Source organism: Condylura cristata, unplaced genomic scaffold (genome assembly GCF_000260355.1).
Source record: "Condylura cristata isolate star-nosed mole 26May11 unplaced genomic scaffold, ConCri1.0 scaffold00005, whole genome shotgun sequence".
Taxonomy (NCBI): domain Eukaryota; kingdom Metazoa; phylum Chordata; class Mammalia; order Eulipotyphla; family Talpidae; genus Condylura; species Condylura cristata.
Genome location: NW_004567106.1, coordinates 23536635 through 23552077, shown reverse-complemented (window position 1 = coordinate 23552077; position 15443 = coordinate 23536635). Strand labels below are relative to the sequence as shown.

Below are 15443 nucleotides of genomic sequence, written 5' to 3'. Positions count from 1 at the left end.
TCTAAGATACAGGTCTGGAAACTACTTTTGTTGAAACTGTTCTTGAGATTTAGTGTAGTGACTGCTGAAAATGCTATTAGTCTTGGATCATAAAAACATAAGTAAACTTCTTTAGGGACCAGAAATCCTGAGTACCTGAACAAACACCATCATTTTTTTATTGCTGTCTAACACTAAACTTGGATAAGTATATTCAACTTAAACAAAAGGACTCACTCATACCTGGCAGCTTGGGTTCTTTACTAGGATTGGCCCCAGTAAGACCCTGATATAAAAAGACTTGCAAAATCTTTGCTGTTTGAAGAGAAATTTCCCACAATACTCTGTTCCAATACCGAAGGTTCTCTGAGACGGACAATTCAGATAGAAAACGAGATCATTGAATAAGAGGAACTCCACTCTCTAGACCACATCAGAGCCATTCTGCCTATGTAAAGAGAGAGCAGATGAATTTTGAGATAAGTAACTAATACAGTCCCCTAGAAGGGGAGTAAAAAATCCACACTTCGGAAAAGAAAAAAAAAAAAAAAAACAACTTTACAATGGACATCTAAAAGCCTTACTGCATGTCCTGCTGTTTAAAATTAAAAGCTTCTAGATTAGACTCGTGAGCTCCAACGGCTCCAGACAGCAGCACACCCTAGGGCTCAGGTGCAGCCTGGCAGAGCGAGGTGTTACTTAGCAACCTCGGCAGGAAGGTCTGTGTGAACTGGTCAAACCCCGTTCCTGAAGAAAGGTTTTGGCTGAAAGCTGCACAGCTGGCAAAATAGTCAAGGAAAGGAAGGGAAGTTCTGAATAGAAATGAGTTAATTGTCTTGCTGCTTTATACAGTTAATATAACCAAAGCGTCCTTCTAAGATAAAAGCAAACTTCAATTACAATAACAAAAGCGAAGATTAATGTTGCAGGAGTCCAGGTACCAATGAATAGAGCAAGGCAGCAAATAGAAAAGTCACAGCATATTACTTCCCTTTTGATATATATATAAATCATGTATATTACATATACATATATTTCAATACAACCATATTTAGATAGTATCATATGCCATGATTAAGATAGAGATTCTGGCTCCATTGATATCCGCTTTTCTTTTTAGAAAATTACATTTTTGAAAAAAAATCTAATGGCATTTCATCTGTGGCCCTGTTTGGTCTTTACTTTTTAAAAGAGTCACCGGTATTCACAAGATGACTATGTAAATGTACTGTCTGTAGAAGCTGGATGTCATACCTGGAGATCTTGATTGCATTTAGGAACAAAAAGATTGTTGGTTTTAATTTAAGTTTCACTTTCAACTTAGAAACTTAAAAACTAGAAAACTGAGTTCTATTATAGTGGGCAAAAATTAATTTGAAAAAAAAAATCTCACCTATAAGACATTATGGGAGAACTACCTAAATTCACATTTTATCTAAAAAATAAGCTTTCAACTCAAAAGAGCACACTTGATCACAGTGCAGATTTAATGTAACACATTTCTATCTTAAATTCCACACAAGATCTCATTTAAACAACTAAAATACAATCCTATGACAATTCTAAACACTACAACATAGTAGTATTTAATAAAATGGAAAATTGCTAGTCAAAACCAAAATGCTTGTATTAATAATGTTAGTGCAACTTTCAGAAAACCACATCAAAATACTGTCTTCCTTTAAATTCTGTAAAAACAGAATTTATATCATAAAGCTATTGTTCCCATTAGTTTCAAGTTTCTCTCTAGGGAATTCTACTTAACGACTATTGTTAGAAGAATAATTACATGAACAATAAACATGAAATAAAAAGCCTTAAAATATTTATGTACATAGGAATAGATTGAAAAATAATCTTGTAATAAGGTTACTTCAGCTAAGCTTAAAGTTCAAAGATTAATTTAATAATATTGGGGGAGATTTGAAAGATTAAAGATATTTTTATGAAGATGCTTCACAGATCAGCAACTTCTCTAATATGTAAGCTAGTAAATTTGCTTTGCAAAAAGTACATGTTGATAAATCTTCCCTGAAATGTTTTCTGTCGATTGATAACATAAGATATATTTTACTTAAAATTAGGATTGTCTGGAGTTTGGTGGATTTAATTATTTGTAATTACCCAGATGCTGTCAGCCTGTGGCCATTTTATGACAGTGGTATCTACTATGTGGGTCAGGTTCAACTGTATATCTTCTCAAACACAGATTTAATGTGCTATTGACGAAACCATTACTAGAACCAAATTAAAGCCTGGGCTGATGTATTGGTCCACAGGGAGCTGTCAGACATGAAAGGAGTAATTAGTATTCATTACTTCATACTGCACAACATTCCAATTATTAATGAACTTCAACTTTTGGACTATGCTATATCTATCATAAGCATCTTCTCAGACATTCACTATTAGGAAGAATAAACTAATATTGGTTTTTTAAAAGGCCCTAAAACAAACATTGGTAAAATAAACCAAAACACTGTTAAAAGTCACCAACTTCTGAGGGGTAATATATTCAGGTACATGTAAGTGTTATTCAACCAACACTGAATACCACAATATTTGTAATCCCCACAGGCAGTCACAGAGAGTATCATGGAAATGTAAAGAAAGAGGATGGAAAAAAAAATCATGTAAAATGTTCATTGTTGGAGATCAAAACAGGAGATCTATTAGGTGTTTTACAAAAGTGGATTACTTTGATTTGTGATGATGATAAAGTTTTTCTGTTCATGTTGTAACACTACAAATGGGTAATCCTATTGTTAAAACAAAGTCATGTGAACATTTTCTTTTCCATTGCTTTCTTTCAGTTCTCATTTCCTGCAGTGAAAGATAACTCCTATTTCTACTAGTCTGTATTTTTCAATAGCCCCTTTCAGCTTGCATAGGTATGAATATTTTTAAGTTTTTTCTTTTTAACAAATAAGTTACATGAAGGAACAAGAAAGTGCTTGGTTTATTTAAACACACTTCTTGTCAGGTAAAAGAAAAAGTACCATCATGAAAATATTAAAACTTTATTCCAGGCCCTCCCTGGTGGCACAGCAGGTTAAAGCACAGCACTAAGAAGCTTAAGCCACTTTCGCATGAGTTCGATTCCCAACTGCCCCGGAGGAGATCCACATGGCGTGGCAGACCTCTCTTGACCCACCCACTGCTCCCCTCAGCAGTGTACTTCGTCCATCTGCCTGTTCTGCTCCCCACTCTGTCTCTGGTGAATCCTCTCACCCTCCATATCTCTGGCCTGTACCCCAGTTCTATATGCATAAATAAATCTTTAAAAAAAAAAACCTTAAAAAAAACAACTTTATTCCAAAGTACCTAAAGCTTTCATTAAAAAAAAAAAAAAAAACATACCCCAAATTTTGTGTCCCTTTAATGTTTCTCTAATAAAAAATAGAAGGTGAGAATAGTCTTCACAGGTAGAGGTGACTCATCTTCTGGATCATAAAAAACAGCTAAGAGTAAAGTCCCTAGTTCAGTGTTCTGGAAAATCTTCACAACTTTAATCCATTACTGGTAAGCAGATAAATTTACAGGACAACTCTTGAAAACAATTTGGCACAGGCTCTATAATCCAAGTATTCTATTCAAACTCCACTCTGAAGGACCTCTTGCTGTGTGCCCCTGTAGCTGTGCATGTCAGTGCTTGGCATACTGATATTTACAGCAGCATGGCTTGTGATCGCAAAAATCCTGAAAATAGCCAGAATGTCCCTCAATGAGGACATGAAATAGAGGAACTGCCATACTCCAGAATATTATAATTATGAAAATCAAAGGGTGAGGTCTGAAAACAAGAATATAGGTAACTCTTAGAAGCAAAATTGAGGGAAAAATTCAATTAACTTTAAATTATATACACTGTCATGGTCTTTTAATCAGGCATAACAAATTATTTTGTTTAACAAAACTCATGTGATAAACTTTTAAAAAAAGAATTAAGTAGTAACAAAATTCAGGTAATTGATCACCTTGGGAAATGAGAGGAGCATTGGTATTCTTTCGGAACTGATGAAGTGTGATACATAGGTAGGTACAAATCTAATTCATTACTATGCTTTACAGTTTATATATATATATGTGTATATATACACACATATATACACACACACATGTATACACACATGTAACAATATTAAGAAGTAAAATTTTAAAAGCCAAACCCTCTGCTCCTCCTAGAAGGCAATCTGTCACAAGATAGGACGAATTCCTTTCCTCCACAGCCCTTCTTGGCTCCACTTGTGCTTTAGTCTAGATTAATTTTCCATGTCTAAATTAAACATCTCACTTCAAGAACTCTGGCTTAGCATCTGCTTCATGTTCCAAACCCTCCACACACCACCACATACCATTGGCTAATGATTCAAGGGAAGTAGTACTTAATGAATACATGTATGTCCTATCATCCTTATTTGTAGTTTTTTTCTTCCCAGGTAAGAAAACACTAACATTGGAAATATAGCTAACCAATTTAACCCCAAGTTACCAAACTAGAGGGCAGCAGATACTAAGATTCAAATCAAGTTTCATATTACTTCTACCCAATGCTAGTTTCTAACAACACAATAATGCATTAGCCCCACCTCATAAAATATCTCCTGAAAATGCACAGGGAACTAATTCAAAACTGTGGGTTAAGCTCTGTATTTACTTTATTTGCCAAACCCAATGGAGATGAAGGAAAAGTTATATGTTCCAAGAAATAATGATTCAAAGTCAGGCTGGAAAACAAGAAAGAATACAATAATGGATGTAATATTGAGAAACTCATGGAAGGCTAAGAAACACATCCTCATGGCAAAGAAAAATACAAAATTAATCAACAATGAAATAAAAAAAATCTAGTATGCTTTTATTGGCACTTGCTTGTGGTACCTTGTTTTCTTATATGTTTATATGTTTGTTTTTGTTGTTGTTGTTGTTGTTGTTTTTGCCTGTGGCCTCAACACTTTGGAATTATATCCTTCACAATCCTCTAAAGGATGGATTATTACAGATTTTTTTTTTTTCCTGCCAAGTGCACTGGGGTATGGCCAACTCAAGATCATAAAAAAAATTCAGTTTTTAGGGAATACAAATATTAAAATTGCACCTTAACTTCATAATAGAGATGTGTTCTGGTTAGGAATTCTGATGGAATATTATTCTACCAATTCCTAGTGTCAAAGTAAAAAAAAGAAAGTTTTTTCTGCAGTGGTAGTTTTGTTCAATTATATCAAATTTACTCTAAAGCAGAAAATGTGCCCCCTGCAGCTCTACCACTACCTAGGAATCGCTCAGTAGACATCACACCCTGACTAGACCCAAGGCTGGATCCAACCTCTATATATCCATCAAAACAGTAATCCAAGGCTATCAGATTTTCATAGATACCCTTAGGGAGGGAAAGAAACAACTTTGAAGTTCCTTTCAGATTCCATATTGTTAAGCAAATGATATAGTTTTAAAGTTGTTCTTAATGTTTTAACTAATATATTTAGTTGTTTCTTGGTAGACATGTTCTAATTTGTCCTAGTTCCTAGTGTATGATTTCTACCCAAAGAAAACTTTTAATCTAATGATGATATATGTGTAAAAAAATTAAGTGTCTTGTAAGGAAATACATATAGGCAAAATGAGGCAGTGACAGTGTATCTCTTACTCAAAAGGCTCCAACTAGCCCAAACAATCCTGACAAAAAAAGAGTAAGAGTGGTTCCCAGATTCTCAAATGATACTATAAAGTTATGGTAAAGGAAACAACATGGTAGTAGAAAAAAAATAGAAGATATGCAGATCAATAAAATTAAGTTGGAAGCCCAGAAACAAACCCATATATCTATGGGTTAAACTAGGAGTTAGTTTATGACAAAGGAGCCAACAGAATATGTTGGAAAAAGGAAAATATCTTCAACACATGGTTTTGGGGAAACTGGACAGCCATATACGAAAGAATGAAACCAGATCACCATCCTGCACATCACACAAAAATTAACTACAAATGGATTAGTCATAAAAGTAAGAATGTAAATGATAAAATACAACGAAGAAAAAATAGGAAAACTCTCCATGATACTGACTTCAGTGATGTCTTTCTAGACTTATCCAATAGCAAGAGAAACAAAAGTATCAACAAAAGGGACATCAAACTAAAAAAGTTTCTTCGTGGTGAAAGAAACCATCCCTAAAACAAAGAGACCCAATTGGAAGGTTCAAAATATTTGTACATCATACATCTGACAAGGGGCTAAAGTACAAGATATGTAAGGAAGTTACATAATTCAACAACAACAAAAAATAATCCAATCACAAAATGGGCAGAGGAGCTAAACAAACACTTTTCTAAAGAAGACATAAAGATGACCACTAGGCACATGAAAAAATTCTCATCATCATTATCATCAGGGAAATATTAACCAAAATCACAATGAGATACTATCTAACATTTTAACTATATATTAAAAGCAGATCTAACATATGATCCAGTATCTACCTGGTATCCACTCCCAGGTCTACCTAAGCAATGCAAAACACTAATTTGAAGGGATATATGCACTCCTAAGTTCATTGCAGCACTGCTCACAATAACCAGGTTATAAAAACAACCTAGGTGCCCAAAGACAGATGAGTGGGTTGGAGAAATATGACACACACACACACCATGGAATATTATCAGCCAAAAAAAAGAAAAATATGAACTTGTGCCATTTGTGACAACATGGATGGAGATGGAGGGGAAAATGTTAAGTCAGAAGGAGAAAAACCAAATACTGGATCATTTCATTGACATATAAAAAGTGGAGAAACAAAACAAAGGGTCAGAGGAGACCACACCTTGAAATCTGACTGAGGAACTGAAGCTGAGAGAAGGGGAGGGGGAGACACACAGTGTGGCCCTGGCACACAGGCTCATGGCGGAGTACTATGGTGGAGTACTATGTGCTGTGGTGACATGCATCTGAGAAAGGGTCATCCCCTGATTAGATTTCACATACACTGTTAGAAACCAGTGTTGCCTCCAAAAAGAATTTTTTATGCTAAAACGATATGCTCAGTTTTAAGCATAATAGAGGATGCATACTGGTAAATACTATTAATTGGGATAGACTGTTCTGTCCTGATAATTTGTAATACAGACTTGGTGTTCTAAGAAAAATAATTTGTTTCTAAGATGAAAATCTTCTGGGATTCTCACTGATACCTATCTATAGTCACACTAGGGAAAAATTATGACTTGAATTTATTGACCTTTAGAACTTTCAGAAAATCCAAAACATGCATATACACACACACATATTTACACATTATATATTTACATGATATACGTTCATATATAATGGAGTGTCACCAAATTTCTTGCACCTAAATTATGTTATTCAAAGTCCAAGTTAAAGCTAAAGAGTATGTATTTCTCTGACAAGAAATTTTAGGTCTTCTTAATAGAGTCAGAACCTTAATAACAAGGATTTCACTTTCATGACATTCAAGATTTTACACTATATTTTTAACGCATCAGACACAGCTACAATTATATTTATGTTACAGTTGCAGTTTGTCAAGTGGCTTATTAGATTGTTCTAAATGCATATCTGGGTAAATTTTGGTCTATTAAACAATTATAACTTGTCAGTCATTGTAAATGGATTTACTTGGTGAGTTGTAGGATAAATACTATATTAATCAGTTAGAGACTATTTGAAAAACAGAAGCTAGTTTTTCTACCTAAAATTGACAGGAACGATCAAGTGATAAAGGAGACAGATACTTTTGAGGCAGAGAGTGGGTGGCAAAGAAGAAGGGGGTTGGGAAAATTCTAAAATTATATGTCTGTGAAGAATAAGCAACAAAGAGAAAAAGAAAGAAATCCAGTGAAATATGTCTCGTGAATGCTGGTTTCTTGAGTGAAGTGCAGAGAGTCTTTGAACACCAGTTTCCCCTAAGCCTACACAGGCATGCTTAGAAACATAATTGCTGCGTCTGATCTGTTACACATACACAGAAAGCAACATGATGGCCACTTGGAAATGGCACCCCTGCCCCTGGGACAATGTCCTGGAGAGCATGGTGTACCAACGGGAAGGGCAGTCTCTGCAATCCCATACACACCCCGGTAGGGGTACCTCCCAGTTGCTCCAAGTCTGCCACTGCTGGTGGAGGGAATGATTTAGAAGTCCACTAACAAACATGTTAAATATTATACTTGTGTATGTATGTATGTATGTATGTATGCATACATACATACATATACAAGCGGATATGTATGTATTTAAATATATTAGCAGAGTAAACCCCTGATTTTGTGGGTGGTAAACATGGAATGAGTCTGAGTCAGAAAAAATAGTGGGTTCAAAACTGATTTAAAGATAAATACATTAGGAAAACAGTGGAACAAGTAGTATGTAGTTAATGACAAACATACCAAAGGTATTTTGCAAAATAGTAAACCTAAAGAAACACTGGAATAATAAAGTAGCAAGTCATCTTAGACTTGTGACAATGCATTCTGTGGTCTGTACACCAGGGCTGGGGTAATAGAACCTACATCCACCAAGAAAATAGTTTTAAAGTCTGAATCACATTGAGGTTGCTTTGGTCTTGGATGTAGGTGTCATGGAATGGAAACTCAGAAATAACACCAAGAAGATACCAAAAGAGGGCCTCCCTGGTGGCGCAAGGGGTTAAGTCTCAGCACTATGGATCTGTTGGTAGTGGCAGCCACTGCAGCACAAGTTTGATCCCCAGCCAAGAAGCTAAGCCACATGGCTAGGCAGACCTCTCCAGTCTCACCTTCTACTCCCCTCAGCAGTGTATTTCAGTCAATCCACCTGTTCTGCACCCCACTTTGTCTTTGGTGAATCCTCACACACATACCCCACCTCTGGCCTACACCCCATCTCTTGTATACATAGATAAAATAAATCTTTAAAAAAAAAGAAGATACTAAAATATTATACTTGATTATGAAGCTAAGGGATGAAAACTGAAAACCAAACCCATGGGTAATGCAAAATACGGCTAAAAATTCAGCAATACTTACTTCCCCTTTTTAATTGTGTTCCTGCCAAGCAGTGGATCGAGCACTGGATCGATTGTTTCTTCAAGATTTTCAATTAAGATGATATCTCCAAAGGCTAAAGCAGTTTCAATGGCATTCAAAAACCTTAAAATTTAGTCAGAATTGAGATAACAAAAGTGAATAAGCACAGGTAAAGCATTTGTACTTATTTATGTTAAATTACATTTCATTTAATGTAGATATTTTAAGTGAAACTAAGGTAATTAAAATTCAACAGTTTGAACTAATAAATCTATGTGTATACTAATTACTTTTGATATTAGCATGGTGGAAATAAATGTAATGTACCTAAACATTATGCATTTAATTAACTGAATTGGCTCCTACTTTAGACCAAAAAAAAAAAAATCAGATTCTATTAAATGTCTATGGTTTTGGCAATTTTTCATTGTTTAAACCCAATTTTCAGTTTTCATTGTTTAAGCTCAGTCATCTGAAGTGGTGTACCGTCATTTTATTTCATCCCTTCTCTCCAAAACTAATTTTCTTCATGAATTCAGATAAGCAAGGACTACATTTATCTTACTGCAGAAATTCCCTATTTCATCTTAAATGTGAAAAGATTGAGTAGTCAAAGGAAAAATCCGTCAGTCTAAAATTACTTCTTCAACACTGTAATGCAGACTCACTGACAGAGTTGACACAGCTCTCAAAAAGGAAATGTAATACTTGACTAAGAAACCAAATAATCTTTGGGAATTATTTAATTAAGTTAAATAATCAACTTAATTTTTTCTTTAAATTGAGAAATTTAGTTTGCTCACTGCCCATCACAAATGCCCTTTCAAAGAGACACTGGCTGTGGAACATAAGCAGGCAGGTAAACAAGTAGAGTACAGTGCAGTATTTCGAGGTAACCAAGAGGGCCAACAAATGCCAGGGCTTCATAAAAATCAGACCGCTTCCACATAAGCTTAACAGATAGTTCTTCAGAGTGCACACACCCTTTTTGGCCCAAATGTGTGACTTTCAGGTCTGTTCCATACTTATTCTTGATCCATTTGATTCCCTGTTTCTGGGGATCTATCAGCAGGGGCCAGCGCTCACAGTGTGTTAGGATAGTGGCGTTTTCAGTCGACATTCTGTCACTGGGCAGACCTTCGTTATTCCACGCAGCAACTGTTGCATCATCTGTCAACATGGTGATCAAGTCCAGGTTTTCACTTATTGGGATGGAAACCTTTAAAAGCAGAATTCAATTCAAGAAACTGCCAGTGTGGCAGAGGAGAGTACTCAGTGTAAAACACAGGAAACACAGACAAGAGAATACATGCAAATTCACTGTGAACCCTCAGGGGCCAAAAAACCTCCTCATGAAATACAAACCAACCACTTAAGCCTGCTATTTACCTCTCACAATTCTGTCAACTCTGGTAATCAACAACTGGTTGAGTAACTGCATATATTTGGCTTCAGTCGAATGAGACTTTGCCCTACACATATATTTACAGCTACCCCAAGGTGAGAATGAATTGAGACACTGGGAAGTATGGCAGGACACCAGAGTGCTGTCTGCCCCGGGGTAATCAACCCAGGTAAGATATACCAAAATGCAATAGCTTGCTTGGAAATTTCATCCTTCACTACAGACTAACACTACATAGAAATAACTCAAAAGTAACATTGTTGGATCATAATGGTAATACGATTTTTAATTTTTTTGTTGAACCCTACCACATTTTTAACCACTAGCTTCTGGCTATATTCACCTCTCTTTCTGAGCACACCTTCCACTTCTGAATTTTCTTTCACCTATTCATGGCCTTGTGAGACTCCTTATCTTGCTGGCTTCTCTTGAATTAGTTGGATTTATTATTCTTTGTTCTCACTTTTTGTTCTCAGATTAAGCATTGTATGTAAAAGCTTTATTAACGGGATTATAAAACTATGTTTTACAAATTTATTTTTGGTTTCCGAAAACGCATGACAACACTTAACATCTACTCTCCTCTTGCGATTGGTGGGCATTTGGATGTTACCACCACTCTCCCCACCCTTGTTCTATTCCACTTTTATTTTCTTTAACCAACTGGCACTGCATTTCACTACTTTCCCAAGAGGACAGACACCAGCAGATGCAATCATATATTGCTTTTCTTTATACCACCGCCTCTGCCTGTGTCTACTTCTGTCTTTTTACCTCCCACCTAGTTGAAGCAGTTTTGCTTCTCCTAACTGAGGTCATTCCTTTTACCTATATTCGAGAGCACAGCCTCTACCAGTTCCTGATGTTTCACTTCTCTTCACCCTTTAGTGATCAGAAATTCCTTTTCCTGGTGCACAGAAACTTGGCTCCATGTCTCCCCTGAGGACACATTAACTCCACCCCCACTATAAAACTTGGTGAAATCTTGTTTCTGGTTCATTAGAACTTTGCAGTTACAGAGGACCTTCAAGTTTGCACATCTGAAGACACTCTTTCTTAGTTCTCAGTTCTCTTAGCTGTGTCTACAGCTTTGGGACTTCTGGCCATTCCTATCTTTATACTCCTGAATCCACTCTGGCCTAGGAGTTGCTCAATCTTAACTACTCCATCTCATCTTCTTTCACTCTCCATTTACATATCCTGTCAGCCCTGAGCTATTTCTCTGTACTGTTCTCTCACCTCTTCCTAGCGGTTTATATTATGCAATTATAATATGGCCCATTACTAATGACATAGTGTTCAGCTATAGTTTTCAGTTTATAATAATACAATAGTTAATCTACATCCTCTCAAACCTAAAAGTCACCTGTAATTCTTATTTGCTATGAAGCAATGAAGGAGAGATTTACCTGTAGTTTTCCCCAAATGGTTGGTTGGTTCTATCACCATTATTGACAGATACATTTCTTCTCTTACGACATGCTATCTACACTTAAGGATATATATATTCCTTTATTTTAAACATATATAATGATAATTTACTATCATTAAACACAGATTAACCATAGCTCTGGAAAAATACTACTACTGGATAAATCTCTTAGGGAAATACTTTATGTCTACACAAAAACTTATACACAATAATTAAAAATGTTCACAGCAGCATTATTCACAATACCAAACATAGAAACAACTTTTCTATGTTTTAACTTTCAAATTTAGGATGAAAGTTCTTTCTTTTACTACATAGTAATATACATGTAATCTGAAAGTAGTCATGAAAAAAGACTGCTTAGTAACCCATAATATTAGTAAGAAAACAGAGTTTAAAAGTATGCAGCATAGTAATTCAAATTGGAATTCAGTTATCTAACAGGTGATTTTGTTAGAAGCACTTTTCCCACTTCTTAGCTATAGTTTATGTAACTCATCTTCATATTTTCCATGTCTTTGTTGAAACCATTATTAAAATAAGAAAAACTACAACGCTCAAGAACAGCTTCATACTAGAATTTCTAGTCTGTTATCCTTACTGAAGTACAAAAGTGCCTGGTATATAGTATGTTTCATTACTGAAACTTCAATAGGAGGCTCACAAACACTGAGTTTACCTTCTGTTGAAGAAAGGGAACCCACTTGCAGTCCACCAGTTCCTGGCGATACTGTCTCGTAAAGGATCCAACATAAGACACAAAGGCTGTGGTGAGGAGAACATCTCCACAGAGTGTCTTATTCTGGGTTTCTAAAGATGTAATAGACTGACTCCAGCGAACCTTTTCTGACTGTAAGATAAAATTTACTGAGATGTAACTGCTGGATGAACATCAACTCAGCAAATGTTCAGTGTCATTACCCTACAGCAGCTTCAGTCTGTGTCTTTCTACGCAGTCTCTGAAGGAAGAGAACATGGTTGCTGCGACTACTGTAATCACTCATATGCTTAAAAGCCGTCATTATGAGTAATCTCTCTTCGGTGGGGCTTATGATGGTACTGGATCCTTAATATCTCCTCTTTGGACACCCTAACTCTTTACATTGATTGGGGTCCTTCTCGAAAGGCTGAAAAGTACTTGCCTGATTCTATGGTAGTAGAGGACCAACTGCTGTGGTCAAAACTGAGTGATGTTAGGAATTTTAGCAGTATACTGACTGTTCTCCATCCACCTGCTTTCCCGTGGTGGTACTCAACACTATGAAAACATTTTTTTTCTTAACATAATGGCTAGGAACTGATTACAGAAAGAAAAATGACAAACATCACTCATATTAAAAACTAATATGATGAAGATTTAATAGTCATCTAATCTGGATTCTATTAAAGAATAGTGCCCACAGTTACAATTCATTTTTCTCATATAATTACTTGATCAATGGAAGAACCTATAACATATGTAAAAAGATGGAAGCCAGGAGACCTTCCCTAACCTTGAACACAATATGCTCAAAGAATGATGCTGAAGTCCTTATATCTAGTTGAGTGGCCATTTAAAATCTGATTTCTAGGTTAACTATGTGAAGCCCTTATTATTGGATTTGAATAAAACTGCAATAAATATCTATGGATTGATTGAACTGCAAGGTAGCTCAGTATTTCACTTTGTTTTAATGCTAAAACGAATACAACACTCTAAGAAATGCAAATTAATAGGACCCAGGGGAAAAAAGTAGCAAAGAAAAAAAAAATAGTACAATGAAGAACCACCCTGTGAATCTAGCTTTTTTCATGAGAACACAGGAAATAAGAATGACATATGTCAAAGTAGACTGGAATGCCAGTCCCCTGTAGGCCAACATAATACCCACAACACTGAGGTTATAAAGTGAACAGGTGAACTGTTTATCATAGTTGTTTTAAGATACTCTCTTTACTTATCTTGATAAAGGATCTCCAAGTTAGCTACATAATTGAGCACTTAGAAACTAATTCTCCAGTGCTTTTTACAGAATTCATTATTTTCTTTCCTCAGCTACAGATAATATATCCATTAATTTTGAAGGGAATCTCTCATTTGCTTTCCTTCCATCTGTGTTGTCTTTGGTTAGTAAATAATAAACAATAAAGAGCACCCACCTCATTTTCCAAAGCAGCTTTGAAATTTGAAGATTTACTAAACAGACTTATTGGCTATTGAAATCGTCAATAAATTCGCTATACCACCCATGCAACATAAATCATTACTGACACTGGCTAACAAGGGTTTAAGAGTTGGAACATGTCCTGTAATAAATTTCTAGACAGTTAAAAATCACTATAATTTTATTCTAATGCATTATAGATTGCCTGTAATGTCATCCTGGCTGGGGTGACCCATTTCTAATTTTGAACAGCTGTTCAGCTCAGGAGTTAGTTAATGATTAAATATAAATTGCCTGATTTATTAGTCTGAATGGTTGAGCTTCCAGGTCAATGCTATATAGACAAAGTCATCAGTCTTGATGCTATTCAGAAGTTAACTGTCTCCTGTTCTAGTCAGAAGGAATTTATCCTCAAAGGAAAAGGTGTGACATCTTCAATTAATCCTTTAAAAAATATATACTTATATATCTTTTCCTAGTTAACATTATTCAATCTTTTTCCCTTTCTTCAGCTAAATCATCATGAGTAACTAAAACCTTGCAAGACATTGTTCTGTTAGGGATGGCTGGTGGAGCCTGTTTGTCTGGTGATGAACCCTGTAGTCATTCTAAAATTACTTCAAGAAAACTGCCTGACTAGCACTTTTTCTTTTCCTCAAATACCTCACAAATGATGAATACTTCAAACTGCTTCAATCTTACTACATTAAACAGGAGAAGTTGTAGAGGTGCAATTTCTCAACTGATCTAGAAGAATGAGGCTTCAAGGGCTCCAACATTTTATTAAAATCATAGGAGGCTCATAAAACTGCACTCATTCATTCAACAAGTATCTACGGATGCCTTTGATATGCCAGGGAGAAGTCTTTAAGCTTGGAGTAAATGGTGTAGAAAACAGACGAAGTTCTTGTTTTTGAAGAACTTATATTCTAGTTGGGGGAAACCCTCCCCCCAAACGTACATATATTCAGATAAGTATATATTTAAGTGTGTACTTGTGATGATAAATACTACAAAAAATAACAAAGTAGAGTAAGTGGAGAGCTCTATAGAGTGGGGTGGGACAGAGCTGACACCTGTGAGGAGGGGTGCAGCTGGTGTTCTTGGGCACATGGAGGACAGAGAAAACCACAGGAAGAAAAGAACTTTGAGCAGGGAGATGAGGAAAGTGAGGGATCCAGCAACATGATTATCTGGGGAGTGTAAGTCACCTGGAGAAAAACTGCAGAGGCTCTAGCAGGAGAGCAACTTGCAGGAGGAGGAAAGGCTAGTCAGCCAGTAAAGAAGAATTAGGAGGGAAGGTAGCAGGAGCAAGGAGAGATGCATCCAGGAGCCATGTCACCTGGGACTTTGGAGGCCATGTAGTTAGTACCTTAGGGCTGTAATTAGTTAGCTAATTAATTGCTGGGAATTCTGAGAAAGCAGTGACATGAAAGGATTTAATTTTTTAACACATTGCTCA

The 15443-nt window shown here is 35.9% G+C and overlaps 1 protein-coding gene across 1 annotated transcript in view; it reads right to left on the bottom strand.

Moving 5' to 3' along the window:
* The window catches only part of DNAH11 (dynein, axonemal, heavy chain 11), a 256915-nt gene that overhangs the window by 48734 nt on the left and 192738 nt on the right, over window positions 1-15443 (bottom strand). The window contains 3 exon segments of the mRNA XM_004676758.2: window positions 9001-9123; window positions 9984-10219; window positions 12517-12683. Coding sequence (XP_004676815.1) covers window positions 9001-9123; window positions 9984-10219; window positions 12517-12683 — 526 coding nt within the window.